This window comes from Oratosquilla oratoria, chromosome 18 (assembly GCF_046742065.1).
Source record: "Oratosquilla oratoria isolate Oo_2021 chromosome 18, ASM4674206v1, whole genome shotgun sequence".
Lineage (NCBI taxonomy): Eukaryota > Metazoa > Arthropoda > Malacostraca > Stomatopoda > Squillidae > Oratosquilla > Oratosquilla oratoria.
The window spans coordinates 46,101,696-46,125,466 of NC_134794.1; the positions used below are offsets into that span (position 1 = coordinate 46,101,696).

General features: G+C 39.2%; 1 protein-coding gene across 3 annotated transcripts in view; it reads left to right on the plus strand.

The window, feature by feature from the left end:
- Nucleotides 1–23,771, plus strand: part of Marcal1 (SWI/SNF-related matrix-associated actin-dependent regulator of chromatin subfamily A-like protein 1) — a 76,493-nt gene that overhangs the window by 46,456 nt on the left and 6,266 nt on the right. For all 3 annotated transcript variants that reach the window (XM_076201889.1, XM_076201888.1, XM_076201890.1), the window contains 6 exons: nucleotides 10,634–10,768; nucleotides 10,892–11,072; nucleotides 11,680–11,846; nucleotides 14,082–14,246; nucleotides 20,411–20,590; nucleotides 21,039–21,146. In XM_076201889.1, the coding sequence (XP_076058004.1) occupies nucleotides 10,634–10,768; nucleotides 10,892–11,072; nucleotides 11,680–11,846; nucleotides 14,082–14,246; nucleotides 20,411–20,590; nucleotides 21,039–21,146 (936 nt within the window). The remainder of the gene's footprint in view (nucleotides 1–10,633; nucleotides 10,769–10,891; nucleotides 11,073–11,679; nucleotides 11,847–14,081; nucleotides 14,247–20,410; nucleotides 20,591–21,038; nucleotides 21,147–23,771) is intronic.

Consider the following 23,771-nt stretch of genomic DNA (forward strand, 5'->3'; position numbering starts at 1 on the left):
CACTACAGACTGTCGATAATTGCTGACAGTCGGCAATATCGGACCGATGTTCCTCCTTTAGGGTCGTTAAAGCGAGGGACGAGTGTATATGTATATGAACACACACACACACACACACACACACACACACACACACACACATATATATCTATATATATATATATATATATATATATATATATATATATATATATATAACTTTCTCATGTGGCAATATCGGGGGGAACATTTCAGTTAAAGCTTAAGGAAGATATTCACACGGATTAATTTACTTGTCTTTCAACGCCCCCTTCAAGCCAATCAATATGACGTAATTGATTCAGCCTCGTCTCAAACAACGCTTACCCTGGGTCGAGTCCAATTGGTACAGCAGTCCAAGTACAAAGGGCAAAGGTGGCGTCTTCGGTCACATTTCGTTTCCTGGCCTACATGTTATGGCGTAATTTTTAATCCAGTTTGAGTATTGCCACGAATGATGTATTTTTTCAGTATAATATTAAGTTATATGTATACGCCATTAGTAGATGTTTTCCTCCCTTGTATAATTTGAGTCGCCCGCACTCTTCAGTACACAGTCTCACACCACACTGCAGAATATAAACATAAAATCACTATTTCTGCACGTTCACTGTTTCTTTTTTAAGCTAAGCTGCTATTTTTTATAAGATCAAAGAAAATGGGCGAGATAATCACCGTTGCCTGTTGCTGGCTTCGCGTGTCGCAGTCGTCGTCGTCGTTGTCGTCGTCCGAATCGTCGGAGCTCGACGCGTCGACTGATGTCAGGTCGAGTCGTTTCCTTCTCTCCTGCGCGCTCGGCGACGATAGCACTCGAGTCGATTTGTATGTGGACCCGCGGGGTGGCAGAGGCGACACATACAATACACATGGTGTTTTGACACACACACACACACACACGGTCTTTTAGAAAATAAAATATAAGATACAAGAATTACCCCAGAACAATGGCATATAGACACACACACAATTTATATATATATATATATATATATATATATATATATATATATATATATATAATATACATACATACATACATACATATACACATTCCTGTTTATTTGGGTTTCGGACTGTGATTGAGTCATTAGTTGCTAAATGTAATCGTTGAGAGAAATGCGGCAGTCCTCGATGGTGGTGTCCTCATGTTCTGTTTCAGCTGTTGCATGTGCGGGCGTGGCAATTCTCTTCGATGCCCTCGCATATTATTATTATAATTATTACTATTATTATTATTATTATTATTGTTGTTGTTGTTGTTGTTATCATTATTATTATTATTGTTATTTAATTATCGTTATTATTTTCTTCATCTTCGTCATCTAAATTTTCTTATTATTATCTTATTATTTAATAGTATGGAATTGTTGTTGTAACTATTGTCATTATTAAAATATAACCGTAGCTAGCCAGAAAATAGTAGATCGAATGATAGTAATAATAATAATAATAATAACAATAATAATAATAATAAAAACAGGGTGTAATTATGGTTAAGGAGTTTATTAATCGTTAAAAAAAAATACCCAAGGGTTTGGAAGCAGATTGAAATAGTCTGGTGTGTGTCGGCGTGCCAAGGAGAGTGATAGCTATAGTCGAGATCTTGCGTACTCTTTTCTTTCTTTTTTTCTTGTTATTTCTTGTTTTAATAGAATGTTTTCTTGATAGATTTTTCTCTCTACTTTTTTTTTTCCAATCGTGCCTTGGTTGCATGCAGGGCAATCAGTCGCTAGAGCTGCAATTGCTCCTTGCGTATGATGCAGAAAGGCTGAAATCGAAGTCGAGGGAATGGGAGCGTGTATTGAACAAGGTCAGTTTCAGATCCCGCGTTTCACCCGCCTCTGTAATAGATTTATTTGAAATGATTTAGGGGAACAGTATTTCATTGGCAGCACTAATTGTGTGTCTGTTTTCATTAACGATGATTTTGAGCTTTCCTGCACTTTGAAAATCAACCGTGGATTTTGTTCATCTGTGTAAGGTTCTCGTCATCAACCTAACGCATTGTTGAAATGATTTGGAATATTGTCAGTATTATTATTAATATTGTTGTTATTGTTAATATTCATTTATTATATATAGTAGTTTTTATGTAAGCATTTATTTATTTATTAACTGTTATCATTTATTTCGTTTGCTTATATTTTATTTATTTTATTTTTATTTATGATTTATTTAATTATTAAATTTATTTATCATTATTAGTTGCAGTTTGTTGAGTGTAGTAGGGAAGGCTTACAGTATGGGATGGTTTTGATTGAGAGGATTAGGAGAGGAACAGAGGGAGTAATTGGTGAAGAACAGTGTGGGTTTAGGACAGGTAGGGTTGTGTGGATCAGATTTTTGTGGCAAGGCAAATATGTGTGAAAGCTTTAGGAAACGGTAAGAATGTTTTTTTTTTTTTTTTTGGCCTTTATGGATTTAGAAAAGGCTTAGAACAGGGTAGACAGGAAGGCACTGTGAGAGGTATTCCAGATATATGGGATAAGGGAACCTGTTAACATCTTCCATACGATGACCCCCTACGTAGGCGTCATGAGGAGCACCCGGGTATATGAGGATGCTGGCGTTATATTTTGTAGCCGTAGTTGAGTGACCCTCATATTCTGTGAACTGGCTTGATCATATTTTCTGTGGTTATTAATATTCAGAATAAAAAAGAACGCGTAATACAGTTGCAACTTTATATTCTATAACGCGAGCATTGTGGTGCATCATCGAATCATCGTACACCAGGCAGCTGATGCTAGCTGCGAAAATTTGACTCGTGTTGATGAGGTTAAGAACAGTCAAGTGTTTTTACGAAAGTAGTAGAGCCTGTGTCAGAATTAGAAAGGGAGATTGTGTGGTTTGAGGTAAAGGTGAGACTTCGCCAGGAATTCTGAATCTTTAGGAAAGACCATCCGCTTGCGCGGGATCGGGTTTTGTGGGAGGGGAAGAATGTCTAAGAAAATGAAAAGATAGTAGCGTATAAAAGAGGGCTATTGCCACCGGGCGATTTGCGAGCGATTAGGGGTTTATTGGTGGTCGTGGCTCGGGAGAAATGGACCGGGAGCTTGGACGGAGGTGCTGACGCCGGGGTTTTAGGATCACCAACGAAAGTTTAGAAAATGTGGTATGTCGCCTTGGCTGTTCCATTTGTACATGGATGAGGTGGGGCAGGGGACTGGAGATGGTTAAAGAAAATGGAGAAAAGTGGAAGATAACCAGTTGTTTGCTGACGACACTGCTTGTAGCACGATCAGAGGAGGAATTGAAGAAGTCAGTGACAGAGTTTGGGAAGGTGTGCGAAAGAAGTTGAAGGTAAATGTAGGTAAAAGTAAAGTGATGAGATGTACAAGGGGAGAGGATGGCAGCAAATTGGAAGTGAGTATTAAAGGAGAGAGGTTGGAGGAAGTGGATAACTTTAGATATTTTGGGGTGCATGTGGCGGAAAAAGGAGGAGTGGAGGTGGAGGTAAAATGTAGATTGAGAGAAGCAAGTAAATGCCTAGGATTAAAAAGCGTAATGAGAAATAGACATTTGAGAATGGATGCTAAGAGGAGGTTGTATGAAAGAGTGATTGTGCCGACAGTACTGTACGAGGCAGAAACATGAAACATAAGAGAGGAAGAGTTTAAATGTGTTTGAGATGAAATGCCTGAGAAGTATGGTAGAGGTTACTAAGCTGGATAGTGTGAGAAACGAGGATATGACGGGTATAGTGGCGGTGGAAAGGGAGTTAGGAGATAGAGTTGATGAAAGAGTATCGGGATGGTTTGGACACATGGAAAGAGCGAGTGAAGAAATATTAGTAAACGAGGTGTGGAAGACAGAGGTGGAAGGAGTGAACATGAGGGGGCGACCAAGGATGAGATGGATGGATGGGGTAAAAGAGGCATTGGGAAAGAGGAGAATATCTGTTGAGGAAAGAAGGGAGAAAACAGAAGATAAGGGTGAATGGAGAATGGTTGTGCATGGATGTAGATTTGTAGTTGGGATCTACATTGGAGGTTTGGTGAGACAACCTAGGTGAAGTTCCGTTCGGTTTAATGTCTCAGTCTTCTCTACAATCATGGAGCAACCTCCGAGCAAAACTCGGGGGAGGGGGGGTGCCAGACTGAAGTGATTTCTCCCCGTCTTCTCTTTTTCTGCACGAAGGGACGGAAAGGAGGGTCGCCGATTAAATGAAGCGGCCTTGCTCTGGATGTGCTGTGTCTTGCTGCTTTGCCTGTGACTCAGGGCAGTGGACGAGATGCAGAGATGACCCATTGCCCAGGAGGAGCCAAGAAAAGGAGGAGGGAGGGGCGGTGGGTGGGAGTGGAGTATGTGGGGATGAAATGGGTGGGAGTGGATATGCCTTTGACTTTGGCTACCTCCCTTGTAAGAGGTAAAAACCCTTTGGTATATGTATATATTATTATTATTAATAATATTATATTTTTCTTTATATAACGGTTCCATAAGGATGTGTGCGGGGGTAGAATGTATACACCCTATACCCGTTGCACTGAGATCTGGCCGTTAGGGCGGAGCACTGGGAGTTCCCCTGTGGTGCCACATATAATTATTTTTATAATTTTATTTTATTTTAAAATTCTATTTTATAATTTTATAATGTTGCCTCATATGATTATATTATAATTTTTTGTCACACACCACCACTGAGGTAAAAATCAAAGCAATGTTTTCTATACAAAGGTTTCGTTTCTCTAAGTCTAGATATGGCATATGTGCATGAGAGAGCGACGTTGCCGCTACATCTAATCTCTGGCCCCGCCCTCCTCACACTGCATTCAGAAAACAATGCATCCATACGCACGTTCTCGCCATGGATGCCCATATGTGGCAACACTGGGAAATCTACTAGCCCCGCCTTATCGGCCATTTCTCCTTGCGCTGACTATAGCCTGCCAGTCGTTAGTTTGTTTTTCGTTTGAGGTGCAATAAAGGTGTCTACTTTTGGTGAGGAAATACATAATAGTTCAAATACAGATTACTTCAAGTTAGTAATTCACATATTAGAAAAAATATTCAACTTTTTTGAGATAAAGTTGAAATGTTGAAAAATCCACATTTGGTTGAAATCATCTGCGTCATTACTAGACGTGGTTATGTAACATGTCTGCAGTTCAAGAAAAGAAAGACGGGAAGGGGAGAGGCAATGGGTGAATTGAAATCGACGTGAGTTATGTCGTGTACTCACTGTGTCCTGCTATGACAAATCGAAGCTACCTTAATGAGAAGTCCGTGTACGGGCCATAGTGACCTCACGCCGATTGTTATGGCGTGGTCGTCAGCAGTCCTTCAAGAACAGGGACTGGGGGACCTAAATCCAACCTTAGGTGTTGATTTACACGTAGGATTAGTAGTATGTCGTAGTATATCACGGAGAGCGGGCTGGGCGTCGTTCAGACGGCAAATATGTCGTATATTGTTTTTATATTCTTCTGGGAGTTCATTTTGATTAAAAAGTGCGTGGGTGATTTTTCACAGCTGAATAAAATCGTTTGTTGAAAGGCATGTGAAGTGTATGAATTAGCGATGACTCAGTCACATACACACACAAACATACATACATACAGTACATACATAGCATGATGTTTGATTGGCTCTTCATGAGCTTGGCGTACAATACGGTTCGAGTGATATGTGATTTTGGTCCATATATCTTTTTTAAGAATGTGAGATTTGGTTCCATGAAGTAAAGATAATCGATGTTATATAACCAGTGTGTTTGCTATACCAGACCGTATAAGGAATGGTCAACAGCGTCTTCAATTTTATTCTGAAGCTATCAAGCGGACAAATAATAACATAATAACATCATTATTAATATTGATAATATCATTATTAACAATAATGAAATCATTATACTTTTTTATAGCAAACTACAATTTTCGACAACATAATGTCGACAAATGAATGTAGTAGTTTTGTTGTTTTTATCTATTCGGAGGCATAGCCAAGTATTGCATGACATTACAAGCAACTGGGAAATGCTCAAAATTTAATACAAGTCATATTGGGCTATTTCACACAAAAAATATGACCAGTATTTATATGGTCATTGATTAACTATTTATAATGGACAGAAGGTACTCCCAGGGGTAAATGAATTTGTTTTGCAAGAGCCAGAATAAATACTAAAAAATTGAAAATTTAAAAAGCCCGTTAAAAGGTTAGATCGAGATAGGTTTATCATCATTACTGTTATTGTTGTTGGTGTAGGTATTGTCATCATCATATTCATCGTTTTATCAAACCCATAATTATTTTAGTAGTATTGCGAATATCAGTTTCATAAGTATCGTTATTATCAGTATCATAATTCTATGTTTATAATAGATATCGTTATCATTTATTTTATATGTACTGCGAAACTTTTGTGAGGAAATGTCGAAGGTATGTAGTAAATAAAAGAAGCGGCGTAGAACCATAGCGTCTTCTTACGAGGCTAACAAATCGATGGTCCAAAGGTGTGTGTGTGTGTGTGTGGACTATTCATCATTTGCTATGCCCCCCCCCCCCAATCCTCGCCCCTTGTTCTCTTTCAACACGCCCCTGCCACAGTTCAGTCGTTGGGACTTTTGAATTATTTGATTGATTTTATTCATTTATACTTTTTTATTTACTTATTTATTTATTTTATTTATTTATTTCATTTATTTATTAAATATTAATCTGCATATGTCTACGTCGAGCGCATTGCCAGTCTCGTTCGTGATGACATGGAATTAAAAGTAAAAAGTTAATGTGGTTGAAAAAATATTAATATCTGCACTGGGGACCATTCAGTGTGTGTATAACACTTGCACACGCACACATACTACCACTGTACCATCATAGCCGGGATGGGTTGAGCACAAGATTCGTGTATATGTATGTAGCTCGAGCATACAAATATGAGAAATTGTGCTCAACTTATATATCTCTTGATGGCGCAGTGGTTAGTCACTATTACTTTGATACGTCTGAGCTGAGGTTCGAGCCCTTGGCTTCATTTCGTATCAGTTTCCGCATATGTCTCCGTCGAGCGCATTGTCAGTCTCATTCGTGATGACATGGAATTAAATGTAATAAGTTAATGTGGTTGAAAAATATTAATATCTGCACTGGGGACCATTCAGTGTGTGTTTATATGCATACATACATACATACATATATATATATATATATATATATATATATACATATATATAAAGCCATCCTGAATCCATTGCTGAAGAAAGGCCTTTCATATATATATATATATATATATATATATATATATATATATATATATATATACACAGATGTCTCCATCGAGCGATTTTTCAGTCACGACTGCAATGGCATGGAATTAAAAGTGATTTGTGGTTGAAAAAAGATATTAATTGATCACTGGGAACCATTCAGTGCATATGTATATATATATATACACACATATATATATACATATATATATTATACATATATATATGTATATATGGGCTCGAACCTCCGTCTCAGGTAGCGACGCTCTAAATCGCTCGACGAGCATCTTTCTCTCACTCTCTCTCTCTCTCTCTCTCTCTCTCTATATATATATATATATATATATATATATATATATATGTGTGTGTGTGTGTGTGTGTGTATTAGACCTGCCAGATGCTCACCAGTTGAACGGTATAGAGCGTCGCTTCCTGAGTCGGAGGTTCGAGCCCTGACGTCAGCGAATTGAAGCTAGGGCAAGTAAGAGGCACCGTCCTAACCTCCTGATAGGGTGTTCACGACATTAAACAAATGCCTGACGGTTTTATTCACCTATTATGGGTTTGTGTTCGTCTCCTGAACCGGCATAAGTCGTACACTTTAGGGACCTCAGATAAGTATCGAATATCTCGGATTGTTATCCCAGATATACTTTTATTGTTTATCTATTGATTTACATATTTATTATTATTATTATTATTATTATTATTATTATTATTATTATATAATTTGTCTCCCATCCATATAGTTGACTGACCGGGTGAGGGTGGGTCAGAGGGCACGAAGGCGGGCTGCGGTGCACGTGTGTGTAGATTCACTACGGTCTTGGATCATGTCTTGGACTCGTGATCGACAGCAATTACCCTTCTAAATGAGAGTTCACACACTCGGAGGTTCGAGCCCATATATATATATATATATATATATATATATATATATATATATATATATATATATATATAATATGAAAGGCCTTTGTTCAGCAGTGGACTCAGGATGGCTTTTATATATATATGTATATGTGTATATATATATGTATATATATGTATATGTATATATATGTATATGTATATGTGTGTATATATAATATATATATATATATATATACCGTATTTTCCGGCGTATAGTGCGCGACTTTTTTCCGTTGGAAGGGCCTAAAAATGGGGGGTGCGCGTTATCCGGTGGTGCGCATTATCTACGGCCTACGATAAAAATTCTGCGGCTGTGTGTGTAATTTTTTTCACAACAACGTGACGATGTTGGCCGTCACAAAGTCGGGACGGCACACTTCTCCGTGACGTTCCGTGAGAACAAGAAGAACAGCCATGGTGACATGAAAGAATACGCCAGCATGGGCTATATAAATATTTGGTATAGGTAGGTATCTATCGAATCTTATTTTTCATGTTTAAATAGGCCTAAACACCATGAAACATGATCAATATTCATGATATTTGCCCATGTTCACAGCATCCTAGTTTGAATTTTTATGTTGGCTTTGTTGCTTCACTTTAGGTACGGTACAAATTCCGTTGCGGCCGTTCATAAACTCGTGTCAAACACCTGACTACAACACCCTCTTTCGGGAGTTATATTAACTAAACGTCACCTCGATGAGAGACTGTCCTATTTCACCACTGTCATTGTAGGTTCAAAGCTAAAACGAAACAGTCTGTAGTTTGTTTCAGTATTAAATAAAAAATCGTAAAGACGAATTATTTCCTCAAGATATAAAATGAAAATTTTCTGTAAAAATCCCGAAATTTTTCTGTATATTTTACTTCCAATAAACTTTTTTTAGATCATATTTCCTACAAACTATTTAAGCTACAAAGTAATAAGGGACCAACGCACAACATGAGTCATATACCGGTACATGTAGTTCCGACTTTTTCTTAGTTGTGTGCTGATTGATGCCTAAACTGACACTTAATTTAGTGACAAATCAACAGATTTCCCAGCGGTGGCTCTAGCCAATGAAAAATACTTCTCCATGTAACCTCGTTCACATGATACTAAGTAATTAATCGCCGTTATTTCATTGGTTTATTTTTACTAACATTAATTATCGTAGTCTATGCAAATATTTGGGATCCGTAAAACAGCACTGGTACCAACATCATGAACGTTGGCCGTTTTAGCTCACCCGGAATATGCGAGATCAAATTTCCCACAAAACAATGGACCAACGCAAGCAGGAGTCGCATACATGCAGTTCACGAGCTTTAGCCACCAGTGACTTTTCCTGGCATGCACGTTATACGTTGGTGCGCGCTATCTGTGTACTGAGAAAACGAAGTGCATGGGTGCGCATTATAACCCGATGCACATTTTAAGCCGGAAGATACGGTATGTATATATATATATATATTATATATATATATATATATATACATATATATGTATATATATATGTATATAATATTCAAATTATATATATATATATATATATATATATATATATATATATATATATATATGTGTGTGTGTATATACACACACACACTGAATGGTCCCCAGTGCAGATATTAATCTTTTTTCAACCACATTAACTTTTTACTTTTAATTCCATGTCATCACGAACGAGACTGTCCAAGATGAGTAAAAGATGGAAGAGGGTAGAGGAGCCCAACAACAAGTGCTCCATTTTCATTCAGTTTTGATTAAAAGAAAGAGGTCACTTTGTGAAGGGCCTGCAATATATCTTTCAGTCCAGGGTGCTAACATTACTGAATAGAAGTCCATAAGGGACCAATATTTAGTCAAAAGGGACATCAAGAGATAGCATGAAATCATGGATGATTATTTGGGATAAGAAAGAAAATATGAAAAAAAATTGACAGCCACCAAGTTTTCAGGCATTTTTAGGTTAGTGGTTAGTGTGACTTCCCACACTCCTCTCTTGATTTCCAACAACAGCAGTGTCCTGCTCCAACAGTCTAAGCACATAAGGCAAAGGTGACTGCTTTTGCCACAGCTTTGTACCTCCTGGTGTAGGGTCCTCACTTTCACCTATGACCTCTAGATTCCTAGTGTTGTTACAAGGTTTGGTTCTGCTGTAAGGATTTTCTCTGCCAGTTAATGGATTGAATTATGTTTTAGTCTAAACTTTTCTTGGACAGATTGAGTTTTAATGTCTGTTTTCAACAAGCAGTTTTATTCAATGGCTGTATGGTAACCATCATAGTTGACACAGGAAACTCCTTATATAGCATACTTAGTTTACGATTGGGTTTATTAAATGTATGAGCAAGCATGTTTGCACCACCGGTGCACCCACAGAATAGTGTGTATTTTCTGGATGTATTCATTTACACACAGTGATACATATATTTTTGGTTAGGTTTTCATGCTTTTCAAGTATTCTGTGTATGTGTTTATGTTTCATTTTTCTTTACAGCTACGGGTTGAGTCGAGGAGGCCGTGTACTCATGGCAGATGACATGGGCTTAGGTAAAACTATTCAGGCCCTTGCTATTGCTTCATACTATAGAAGTGAATGGCCTCTCCTCATTGTATGTCCGTCCTCTGTCAGGTAAGTTGGTTTTCATTGCTATTATTGATAGAAGTAAAACTTATAAACCCATCATTCTTTACTGTTGTGTGAAATTTGTTAGCTTGGTTTGGGTACTTTTTTCATTCATTGAATACCTTATAGGTACTCATGGGTGCAGTCGATAGAGCGTTGGCTGAGCAGTTGTGTAGATGCTGATGATATTGTGGTGTTGGATTCAGGCAAAGAACTTCTCCCAGCATCCACCGTCCTAATCCTCAGCTATGATCTCCTCACCAAGAAGGCCAAAGAGGTGCTACAAGCTTCCTATGGTGTAATCATAATGGTAAGGTGCAAAGAAATTTTTAATTCGTGCTGAAATACTTATTAGTTTCATTCCTGTGGCTTGCTAAATTGAAATTTTGGATTCTGGTTTGTAAAATCACTGGAACATATAAAGCATAGATTTGCCAGTGTTGGCTTTTGTCTATTTTACACATATTCAGATGTCTGATCACTATGAAGATATTTTCATCCACTACATAATCTGGTTTTTCATATGTGTTTATGTCTTGATTTAACAAAAGGGTGAAATGACATGTAAAGCCTATTTGCTATATAAATATATGCTATGTGATTAATTTTTAAACCTTCTTTGTGTTTACTTTTAGTAACCATCTGTGTTTTACCCATTTTTATTTATTTCTGGGTTTCTCTTATCTTCCTCCATCCCCTTCCATGTTGTAGACCTTGCTTTTTCACCTGCCTTTCTCTCTCTCTCTCTCTCTCTCTCTCTCTCTCTCTCTCTCTCATCCACCTTGTTTGTGCACAGATTGTATTTGTTATTTTTTTCTTGTATATTCCTTCCATTCTTTTTTCACCTGTCTTATTTCACTAGTACTTTTATTTCTCTTTTTCACTTTGTTTACCCAGTGCGACTTTGTTCATTACAGGATGAATCACACATGCTAAAGAACTTCAAAACTGCACGCTTTAAAGCAGCATCCCCCATAATGCAGCGTACAAATCGTTTAATTCTTCTGAGTGGTACCCCAGCTCTCTCCCGTCCTAATGAACTCTTCACACAGATTTCAGCCATCAACAAAAGATTATTTCCCAAGTAAGCATATGAATAGTTGTTGTTTGCTGATGACACTGTGCTTGTGGCAGGATTAGAGGAGGGACTGAGGGAAGGTGTGCAAAAGAATGAATGTGGGTAAAAGTAAGGTGATGATACATACATGGGGGGAGAAAATGGCAGCAGACTGGAAGTGAGTATTAAGGGAGAGAGACTGGAAGAAGTGGATAGTTTTAGATACTTGGGTGCAAATGTGGTGGGAAAGGGAGGAGTGGAGGTGGAGGTAGAATATAGATTGAGAGAAGCAAGTAAATGCCTTGGAGGATTAAAAAGTGTAATGAGAAATAGACATTTGGGAATGGATGCTAAAAAGAGAATGTATGAAGGAGTGATTAGGCTGACAGCACTATGGGGCAGAAACATGGAACTTGAGAGAGGAAGAGTTTGTATGTGTTTGAGATGAGGTGCCTGAGAAGTATGATAGGAGTTACTAGGCTGGATAGAGTGAGAAACGAGGAGGTGAGTAGGAGAACAGGGATGTAAAGGGAGTTGGAACACTGCAGTGGAATGGGGAAAGGGGTAAATCAATATGGCATACAAATATGTACATACATATACATACCATATACTATACATGCATATTCCAAGGGCTTTTTCCCCCTTACAAGGGAGGTAGCCAAAGTCAAGGGGCATAATTCCACTCCCACTCATTTCATCCCCACCCACTCCACTCCAATTCACCACTGCTCCCTCCCTCTTTTCTTGGGTCCTCCTAGATGATGGTTCATCCCTGCATCTTGCCTATTGCCCTGGGTCAGAAGCATTGCAGCAAGACACAGCACATCCATAGCAAGGCCGCTTCATTTAATTGGTGATGCCCCTCTCCATCCCCTCACACAGAAAAAGAGGTGGGGAGAAATCCCTTTGGGCTGTTTCAAAATATCATACACACAAAACCACTCCCTGACCCCCATCCCCCACCCACTTCCTTCCATACATCACAGCATCACCCCTATCTTCTGTCGTCTCCTTTCCTCAACAGACATTCCCAGCTTTCTCAATGCCCCTTTTACCCCATCCATCCATCTCATCCTCAGTTGCCCCCTCCTGTTCATTCCACCTATGCCTTTCACACATTTTACTAATCTTTCCTCACTCATTCTTTCCATGTGTCCAAACCATCCCAATACTCTTTCATCAACCCTATCTCCTGATTCCCTTTCCACCCCTACTCTCCTCATTTCTCACTCTATCCAGACTAGTAATCCCTACCATACTTCTCAAACATTTCATCTCAAACACATTTAAACTCTTCCTCTCTTATGTTTCATGTTTCTGCCCCATACAGTATTGTTGACACAATCACCCGTCCATACAATCTCCTCATACCACCCTCTTCCCTCCCTTTCATCTGGGTCAGAAGTAGTGTTGCAAGACACAGCACATCCACAGTAAGGCCACTTCATTAAATCGGCGACCCCCCCTCTCTGTCCCCTTGTGCAAAAAAGAAGACGGGGAGAAATCCCTTTGGGCTCCAACAAATTTTTCTCACACATACTCCCTCACCCCCCCATCCCCACCGATTCCACCTTATGCATCACAACATCATCCATATACAACCATTCTCCATTCACCCCTGTCTTCTGTCCTCTCCCGTCCTTCCTCAACAGACATTCCCTTTTACCCCATCCATCCATCTCATCCTAGGTCGCCCCCTTCCACACCTCTTTTACTAGTCTTTCTTCATTCATTCTTTCCATATGTCCAAACCATCCCTATAATCTTTCATCCCCCCTATCTCCCAACTCCCTTTCCACCCCCGTTCTGCTCTTCACACTCCTCATTTCTCACTCTCTCCAGCCTACCCCTATCATACTTCTCAGACACCTCATCTCAAACACATTCAAACTCCTTCTCTCTTCCTCTCTTATGTTCCATGTTTCTGCCCCATATAGTGCTGTTGGTACAATCACTCCTTCATACAATCTCCCCTTAGCATCCATTCCCAAATGTCTATTTTTCATTACACTTTTAAATCCACCAAGGTATTTACTCGCTTCTCTCAAGCCCTTGGTATATGTATCTATATATATATATATATGATGTTGGTTGGTTTAGTAATCAGAGAAAAAAATAAAATAAAAAAATAAAATAAAAACTGGATGTGATGTATATAATTGGATGATTACAATGGTCTTTGTTATGAAGGAAACGTACACTGTGTACCAAAACATTGAATGCATAGTACATTGAAATCTACCTCCTCTTTGAATGCAGCTTCCAGGAGTTTGGGATCAGGTATTGTGCAGGAAAGCAGACACCATGGGGTTGGGACTTCACTGGTTCTAGCCATCTAGAGGAACTCCATATCATTCTCAAAGCTCGCATCATGATCAGACGACTCAAAGGTGATGTTCTTGACCAGCTACCTGCCAAGCAGCGGTGAGTAATACACCTACATCCATAATATTTACACCTTCATTCATATTCTGGCATACTTTTTCCTTAAGTTTCAGATCATACATTGGTAACTACATAATTTATAAGTTTCTGTAAATATTGTTCAGCTTTTATCCATGTATTACTAAGAGTAGTACATTAGTAGTTTCCTCTTATAAGGGGGATGGGTAAGTCAGAGTATACTTTGACTTGTTGCTATAGAAAAATACAAAGAGAAATCACCAATCCTTACCTCATTACTCAGCTGTCTTTTATGAGATGAATGGGAACATGGTATTTGAATTCTTATCCCCCTGACATTGAAGCATTAGAAAATACGAGATGAGGTCCTAAGAATGGCAAAGGAGAGATTTAAGAATAGCAGAAATGAGATCATTCATATTGAAATGACCCTCAACACCCTTAGTGATTCCCCTGATGTACCTCTCCTACATCAGTTCAGGTACCCAACCAATTTAGCAGCATACCCCACCTCTATTTTCCCCAGTGTCTTGTGCAATGCAACACCACTCATCAACCTTGGACACTGTCCAGTGAACTCTTGAACAGCTTTCAGAGATTCACATTTGAAGATATCCCACAGTTTTTCAGGATCCTCAAGGATGTCAAAGACTTTAAGTCATTTAGAGATTGCTTCCACATACTCCTGAGTACACACATCATTCTTGAGATTCTCCAGATATAATTGAGCTGAGTCATATCTCAGAGTTTTCCTGGACTTACATGCAGTCTGAGTTGCAACTACAAAGCTGTGATAATTTCTAAAGAATTCAACACTCCTGTAAAGCCTACAATTCTATATGATCTTCTAATGAGTACTGACATTATGTGATCAATCTCTTTAGCCACTCCTCCATCAGTATAGCTCTAGTGTGAAACCTGGAACCAGTAAAGCTCACCCTTTTGGGCTTTGCCAAATTCAGGAGAGGAATGTATGTGTTCCTGGTTCCAGAGCCATGGAGGTCAATACATACTTCATAGATATGAACTCACTGAACCAGAGTGTATGGTGTTCTCCATATGTATGCCGGAGGACTAAGGTCCAAATTATCAAGTTACTTGTGCTCCCTGTCTTGCTGTATGGCTGTGAAACATGGACATCTAAAATTGACTTGAAGAGACATTTTCAGTACAAAGTGCCTTAGGGGAATCATTAGGTATCACTGAAATGTCTGTATCAAACCAGAGACTAGACTATGAGTCCAAGTCTTGGCCTGCTACCAGCATAATGATGATGATGATGATATGGTTTAACGTCACAAACTCCCCCCTACCGGAAGGCTAGGACGGTGCCCCTCACAGAGGGCTTTGTAGCGTGGAATTTAATGAACCATGCCCTTGGTTCAACTTTACTAGTGGCAGGATTCGAACCACCATCCCCTCAACTTTCACCGCAAGTAACGGCACCCTAACCCTGGCTATATGGGTATGTGGCACACTAACCTGATATTGCTCCAAGTCACATGGTTATCTCCACAATAGACAACCCTTGATGGAGGAGACAAAGGGGACACCCATGGAACTCATAACTGGGGCAAGTCACTCCATCCTGCTAAAAGCTGTATGGGATAAGAAGGATGGCTGCATGGGAGCTTGCTGTGAGAAAGTGTTTGGAACAGTAACAGTGTATTTACCTAGTTGAATTATATGGGAAGGGAGCTATGCTTGTGGTGATCCATCTTTGTATCTTTCAGCATCAAGTTTTTTTTTTTTGTTTTTTTTTTTCCCTCTCCAGATCTCTTCTATAGTTATCCTTTTTAAGTTTCTTTTAGTGTCCTCTTGTTTTTTCATTGTCCCATTTTAATAAATCATTCCTTTCATGATTCTATAAATAGATCTCTTTCTCCTTTGTTCCAGAGTTGGTAATTCCAATTTGGACAATCTTTGTTCGTATGTTAATTTGGAGAGAGTTGGTGCCAACTTGTTGCTCTTTGTATTCTTTCTAATTTATTTATATTCTTTTTAATACTGGGTGTCCATATTCCTGCTGCATACTCCAGTTTTGGTCTTAGTGTAACTAATATTTTTTTAATCATTTCCTCATCCAAGTACAGGGGGTCACCGCAATTCGACAGGGATGGGGTGGTCTATCATCGGTCGAACCTGGGTTCTGTCGAATCATGATGCAGTTTTTCCCATAGGAATACATTGTAATTAGGGGGAATAGGGACCGACCTCCAGCCCAGACCCCCCCAAAATATCACTATGACCTCTAAAAAACACTAACTTAGACTAAATCAATAATATTAAAGGCTTCATTTTTATCTAATTTTGTTTATTAAACACATTAAGCTGCTGTACAGTACATTTTTGGTGGTGGATGTTGTGGCCTGCAAGTCCTCCCACAGTGACAAGGCACACTCCTGCACGAGCCCCATGCTGATTGGCATCTTGCGTTGTGTCCTGTCCTCTATCCACTTGATCAACATGTCCTCCATCGTGTCGAGACAGGAGTCCCTTGAGCCATGGAGAACAAGGGAAGTCGTGGAAGATGCTGATGCAGCGGCCTGGCGGTATTTGTCTCTGTTCTTCCAAATCGTTGATACTGTTGATCTCGGGACACCCATTTCTGCTGCAACAGCAGAATGAGCCATACCTGCCTCGCACTTTCTTATAAGCTCAAGCTTATCTTTGAAAGGCAGGAAAGTGTGTTTCTTAGGGGTGGGGCAGGAGGTGGATTTGCACGGCATGGTGGTGGAACAGCGGAGCGTGGCTTGCCTCGACGATGGCTGGGGCGAGAGTGAGACAGAGTGGCACATCGGGAGTGGCGGCAAATTCGACCGGGTGCGTGGCGCACGAGATTTGAATGTCGAATTGTCGAGTCTGGCTGTCGAACCTTGAGGGTTGGGTATAAGTTAGCTACTGTCGAATTTGCGATAATTCGAATTGCGAACGGTCAAATTGCAGTGACCCCCTGTAGTCAAATGCCACATTCATTGATCTTAATAGGTTGAAGGATTCTCCAACTATTTCATTGATATGTTTGTCTGGTGTCATGTCTTTGCTGATTATTACCCCAAGGATTCTTTCCAAGTTCATTTTTTTGACTTCACCAATTTTATAATTTCTTGATATTCTGTTTTTACTTTTTCCAAACTCCATTATACTACACTTCTTGATATTGAAGTCCACTTCCCACTTTTGAGTCCATTTCCAGATTTTGTCCAGGTCTAACTGTAATGATTCACAATCCTCTTCAGCTCTTACTTTCTTTAGTATTTTTGCATCATCTGCAAGGAAATTCATACAACACTGTACTCCTTCATCCATGTCATTTATATATATGGCAAACATGATTGGAGCCACTACCGAAGCTTGTGGGACACCACTTATCATTTCTTCCCAATTCAAGTATTTGTCTCTAATTACTGTACTACCCTTCATTGTATACTCTTAATTAACCACTTCAGTATAAGTCAGCTGCCATACATACAATTCATCACACTAATCGCATTATAAGATGTAAAGTCACTGCAGTATTACTCATTCTCTTTTACTATTGAGTAATGATAAACACAGAAAACACGAACAAACCAGTTCACAGAATCCAGGAGTAACTTATGTACAACTACAAAAAAATATATAATCAAGACACAGATGTCGGCATCCTCATGTACCCACTTGTGCCTCATGACACCTATGTAGGCATCATTGTACCAAAGTGGTTAATGATGATAAATAAGAGAAAGTAAAAATTTAAAATTGTGTAGTATCAAATAGGAATGATTAACTCAATACACAAACACTTCTAAGATTTTATCACATGCCTTTGGTTAGCAGATTTATTATCACTTACCCCTAAACTCTGACCCGGGGCAGTGGGCAAGATGCAGGGATGACCCATCATCCAGGAGGAGCCAAGATAAGAGGAAGGAATGGGTGGTGAATGGGAGTGAAGTGTGTGGGAATGAAATGGGTAGGAGTGGATGTATGCATTTTGACTTTGGCTACCACCCTTGTAAGGAGGAAAAGCCCTTGGTATATATATGCATGTACCCCTAAACTTGTCCAGTGTTATTGAAATCCCTGAAAGGATGAAGTAGATGTCAAAATAAAATGTCATATTCAGCATGTAACAAGAGGGTATTACTCTAGTGTAAGAACAACTTGGACATTGAGCAAGAGGGGAGTGTCTGTTGAGCAAGGAAGGAAGAAGGCAGGAGATAGGTGTGAGTGGAGAATGGTTGGTTGTGTATTTACCTAGTTTACCTAGTTGTATTATATGGGAAGGGAGCTATGCTAGTGGTTACCCGTCTTTGTATCTTTCAGCATCAAGTTTATTCTTAACCCCTTCCATACGGTGCCGCACACGTAGGCGTCATGGACTTACATCTCAGTGGCAGCAGCCAATGCCAGCCGTACGACGTGTCGTAATAATACTCGCATCATAAAATATAGTCACCGCTTATATCGATCGTTCTCTCTTCACCCGTGAATTTTGATAACCATAGAAAATGCGATTACAAAAGAATTAGAAAGAATGTCATTATGGAGGGGCGACTACAATAAATATAATCAAGACGCCAATATGGCAGCCTCGCGAATACACTCACTCCCCATGACGCCTACATGTGCGGCACCGTATGGAAGGGGTTAAATTCATAAATAGTATTTGCACACACTGTTGCCTCATCCAATTTATTCCATATATCCAGCACTCTATGCGGGAAGCTATTCTTTTTCCTATCTCTTCTATAGGTGTCCTTTTTGAGTTTCTTTTCATGATCTCTTGTTTTTCCATTGTCATTTTTTAGTAAACCTTTTCTGTCAAGGATTTCCATTCCTTTCATGATTCTATATATAGTCAGTAGATTACCTCTTTCTCTTCTTTGCTCTAGTGTTGGTAGTTCTAGTTTCGATAATCTTTGTTCATATGTTAATTTAGAAAGAGCTAGTGCCAACTTTGTTGTTGCTCTTTGTATTCTTTCTAGTTTCCTTATATTCTTTTTAGTACTGGGTGTCCATAGTGTCGTTGCATATTCCAGTTTTGGTCTAATCAATGTGACTAATATTTTTTTTATCATTTCTTCATCCAACTATTCAAATGCCACTTTCATTGACCTTAGTAGGTGTGTAGATGATACTGTGATACAAGGATGGGAGCAAGTGTGAGATGTGGGGTTAGGAAGTGGTTATGTATGGATGATATTTTGATGCAGCCTGAAGGGATTTTTCCTCATCTTCTCTTATTTCTGTATGAGGGGAGGGAGAGGGGGGTTCACCGATTTAGTGAAGCAGCCTTCCTATGGATGTCCTGTGTCTTGCTGCATTGCTTCTGACCAAGAGCAGTGGGTAGGATACAGGGATGACATGTCATTCATACATACATACATACCAAGGGCTTTTTCCCCCTTATAAGGGAGGTAGCCAAAAAACAAGGCATAAAAAGCACTCCCACCCATTCCATCCCTAACATACTTCACTCCCCTCCACCCTCTTCCCTCCATCTTATCTTGGCACCTCCTGGATGACGGATCATCCCTGCATCTCGCCTTCTGCCCTGGGTCGGAAGCAGTGTCACAAGACACAGCACAGCCACAATAAGGCTGCTTCATTAAAATCGGCAACCCCCCCCACTCCATCCTCTCATGCAGAAAAGGAGAAGATGTGGAGAAATCATGCCATTCATGAGGAGCTAAAATGAGAGGGAGGAAAGGGTGGTGGATGGGAGTGGGTACTTGCTTTTTGACTTGGCCATCTCCCTTGTAAGGGGGAAAAAAAGCCCATGGTATATTCATAGTAAGAACAATGTCTTTTACCACACTTTATCCCCTATGGTAGGGGGGGGGGAAATTCCACCCCATGATTTCCATGTTAGTTGTAAAAGGCAACTAAGGCTCCTGTTCTATGTACATTCTTCCTACAAGAAGTCACTGTAGTGCTTTAGCTTGCTACCTGCCTTATAATGGGGAAGAAGCCCTTGATATATAGATAGACAGAAGAATTCTTTTATAATTGATCACAGGGTTTCAAGTGTTAAATAAAACTCCAAAAATGGAAATGTTATATGATATTTTCTTTGTAATTTTTGTATTTATATATTTATTTTATGAACTTCATTGCTAATATTTGATATACAAAGGAGCTCATATCAAGATTTGTAATAGTTTTATAGTATTTATTTCATAATTTTTTATTAATTCCAGAATGACAGTGCTTTTAAGTTTAAGACATAGTTCAAAGGACAAATCAATGTTGGAGTCTATGAGGAAACTACAAGATGCTGCTAATGAATTGGGCCGCAGTTCTATTAAGGGTGCTGAGAAGCACACCCTCCTCCTTCAGTACTTTGCTAAAACAGCTCAGCTAAAGGTCAAAGCAGTATGGTAAGTTGTGTTCAAGGTTATATTAACCAGATCATTAGGTCTAGAGAGTTAAGGGAGTGGACAAGGTGATGCTGAAGCAGTAACCAGTTTCAGCAGCTGAATCCTGCTGTGGATGTGTTGGCTGAGTAGGTTAGGATGTCAATTCTTGTGGTGAAGGTTGAGTGGATGGCAGTTTGAACCCTGCCACTAGCAAAGTTCAACCAAGGGCATAGTTCATTAAATTCCATGCTCCAATGTTCACTGTGATGAGCACTATCCTAACCTGACTGTGGCAAAATCAGAATGGGTTCTATGTAAAGAATAGTTTCTAGAGCTGTAGAAATACCCAAATAGAACCTCTGCACATACAAACCAAAATCCTCCCTATAGAATATTACATAGAAAATTAATGTGTGTGTCTGACTGTCTCTGCACTTTTTTCACATGTTTAATACATTTTTCATTACAGTGAGTATGTAAAAGATTTGCTGGAGTCTGACAAAAAGTTCCTGATCTTTAGCCATCATAGACTTATGTTGGATGCCCTTTGTGATGTTGCCCGTACTTCCAAGTGTGGGTATGTGTTTCATGATCATTTTTCATTATATGTTGAAGTAATTTTAATAATAGTATTGATCATCATTTAGCTGTATGTTAAGGTTTTTATTACTTATGTTCATACATATATACATACATACCAAAAGGATTTTACCCCCTTTGAAGGGGATTGGCTCAACCAAAGTATGAGGCGTGTTTTTTAAGTAAGTACTGTTTTGAAATAAAAATGAAACAAGTAGACTTTTCGTAACAATTTTATTTTTACATAAAAGCCTGTACTGTAATCTACTTTTCAACATAATTACGGACTCATCTGACTGTGTTTAAGTTTGTGAGTATTTGAAATGCCTCCTCCAATTGAGAATGCCGCTAACTGTGAAATACACGCTGTGATTCATTTTCTTACTGCTAAAAGTGTGAAAGCAGCTGAAATTCATCGTCAGATCAGTGAAGTGTATGGAGAAAACATTATGAGTGATGGAATGATGCAGAAATGGGTGAGTGAGAGCTTTTAAAGATGGCCGTGCAAATGTGCGCCAAACCATCAGTAATGAGTGAAGGTCGTCCACTTCGTTCCTCATCATGTACATTTGTACGGCCATCTTTAAAAGCTCTCACCCATTTCTGCACCATCCCATCACTCATAATGTTTTCTCCATACACTTCACTGATCTGACGATGAATTTCAGGTGCTTTCACACCTTTAGCAGTAAGAAAACAAATCACAGCATGTATTTCACAATTGGCAGCATTCTCAATCGGAGGAGGCATTTCAAATACAAAACAAACTTAAACAAGGTCAGATGATTCCATAATTATGTTGAAAAGTAGATTACAGTACAGGCTTCTTATACTAAATAAAACAATAATTCTCCGGTTTGCGAGTTTTTCTCGAGACCCGGCAAAACGGTCGCACCGGACCCTGGGTAGGTGTAAGGGTTTATTCAGTTCGTTTCACGTTTTCAACTGGAACTGATCTGATTCACGTTGTTCATTTATTAATATTATGAGTTTTTTTTTTCGGAAATTGTTATCGTACAAGTACAGTGACGAAACTTTTGAAAAACTCGAGTTGTTTGACGGAGAAATTTCGCGAGAGAGTACGTGTGAGTTAAAAAAACATTACTTTGCGGGTTATAAGAATTTTACAAAACATGGGGGAAAATTGGATCATGGGGATTACCAAAGGTATTATTTGGAATAAGAAGAAGAACTCGAAGAAGAATTCGAAGAAGAAGAAGAAGAACTTGAAGAAGAAGAAGAAGAACTCGAAGAAGAACTCGAAAAGCTCGAAGAACACGAAGAAAAACTCGAAGAAGAAAAACTCGAAGAAGAACTCGAAGAAGAAGAACTCGAAGAAGAAGAAGAACTCGAAGAAGAAGAAGAACTCGAAGAAGAAGAAGAAGAAGAAAAAGAAGAACTTGAAGAAGAACTCGAAGAAGAAGAAGAAGAACTCGAGGAAGAAGAAGAACTCGAAGAAGAAGAAGAAGAACTCGAGGAAGAAGAAGAACTCGAAGAAGAAGAAGAACTCGAAAAAGAACTCGAAGAAGAAGAAGAAGAAGAACTCGAAAAAGAACTCGAAGAAGAAGAACTCAAAGAAGAAGAAGAAGAAGAAGAAGAAGAAGAACTCGAAGAAGAAGAAGAAGAAGAAGAAGAAAAAGAAGAAGAAGAGTGCCGCAGGCCAAGCCCCCCGGCGCAGCCGGGGGCTTGTTCATGTAAAAATAAAATTGTTACGAAAAGTCTACTTGTTTCATTTTTATTTCAAAATGGTACTTACTTAAAAACACGCCTTGTATATACCCATCACACACCCATCCAAACCCATTTCTTGCCCCTTTCCATCTTGGCACCTCATGGATAAATAGTTGCCCCTGATCTCCCACCACTTAACATGGATTCGAACCCAGTGCAGCAAGATAGTGCTTTTACAGCAGGACCTGATGAAACTTCCCTTCTCCACCTCATCCACATAAAAAAATGATGGAGTAGAAAAGAAGCCATTGAAGAAGTATCATTTCTTCATCTAAATACAACCACTCTGTTCCCTCATATCCTTTGCATTCTTCTTCATTTGATAGACATTCCTTTTGTATCCTGTGCCTCTCTCCATCCAACTCGTTCATGATCTACATTTACTTTTAGTTTTATTTCACTTTTTAACTTTTTGAAAGTTTTACTTTTATTTTTGGTTTTCACTTTCACGGCTAATGATAGATATCTGCTTGTGGTGGTCCTGCAAGATGGACAGTGAAGCTGCCCATTTTCATAATCCATCAACCCCCTCACCACCATCAGGAGGTGCAGCACCTGATGGGCTGATGCTTAGTCTCCAGACTGGACCCAAGGTCTATCTCTATAGCCTCATTTACACAGGGCAAGTTGAAAGGCAAGTCAAGTATGTAAGTTATTTGAACTGGAGAGGAAAGAAGCAAGCAAGTATATGTTCACACAGGCCATTTGTCTCTGACTTGGCCTATGTGGACATGTACATGCTCACTTTCCACTCTACAGGGTCTAACAGATAAATCCATACAAACTTTGAAGAGGTTTTAAGCACTTAAAAAGTAACATATGGCAATTCTGGTTGTTTCCAGATACTTCCATTTGTCTAATAATTTAGCCAGTTGTATACTAGCACCGGTGC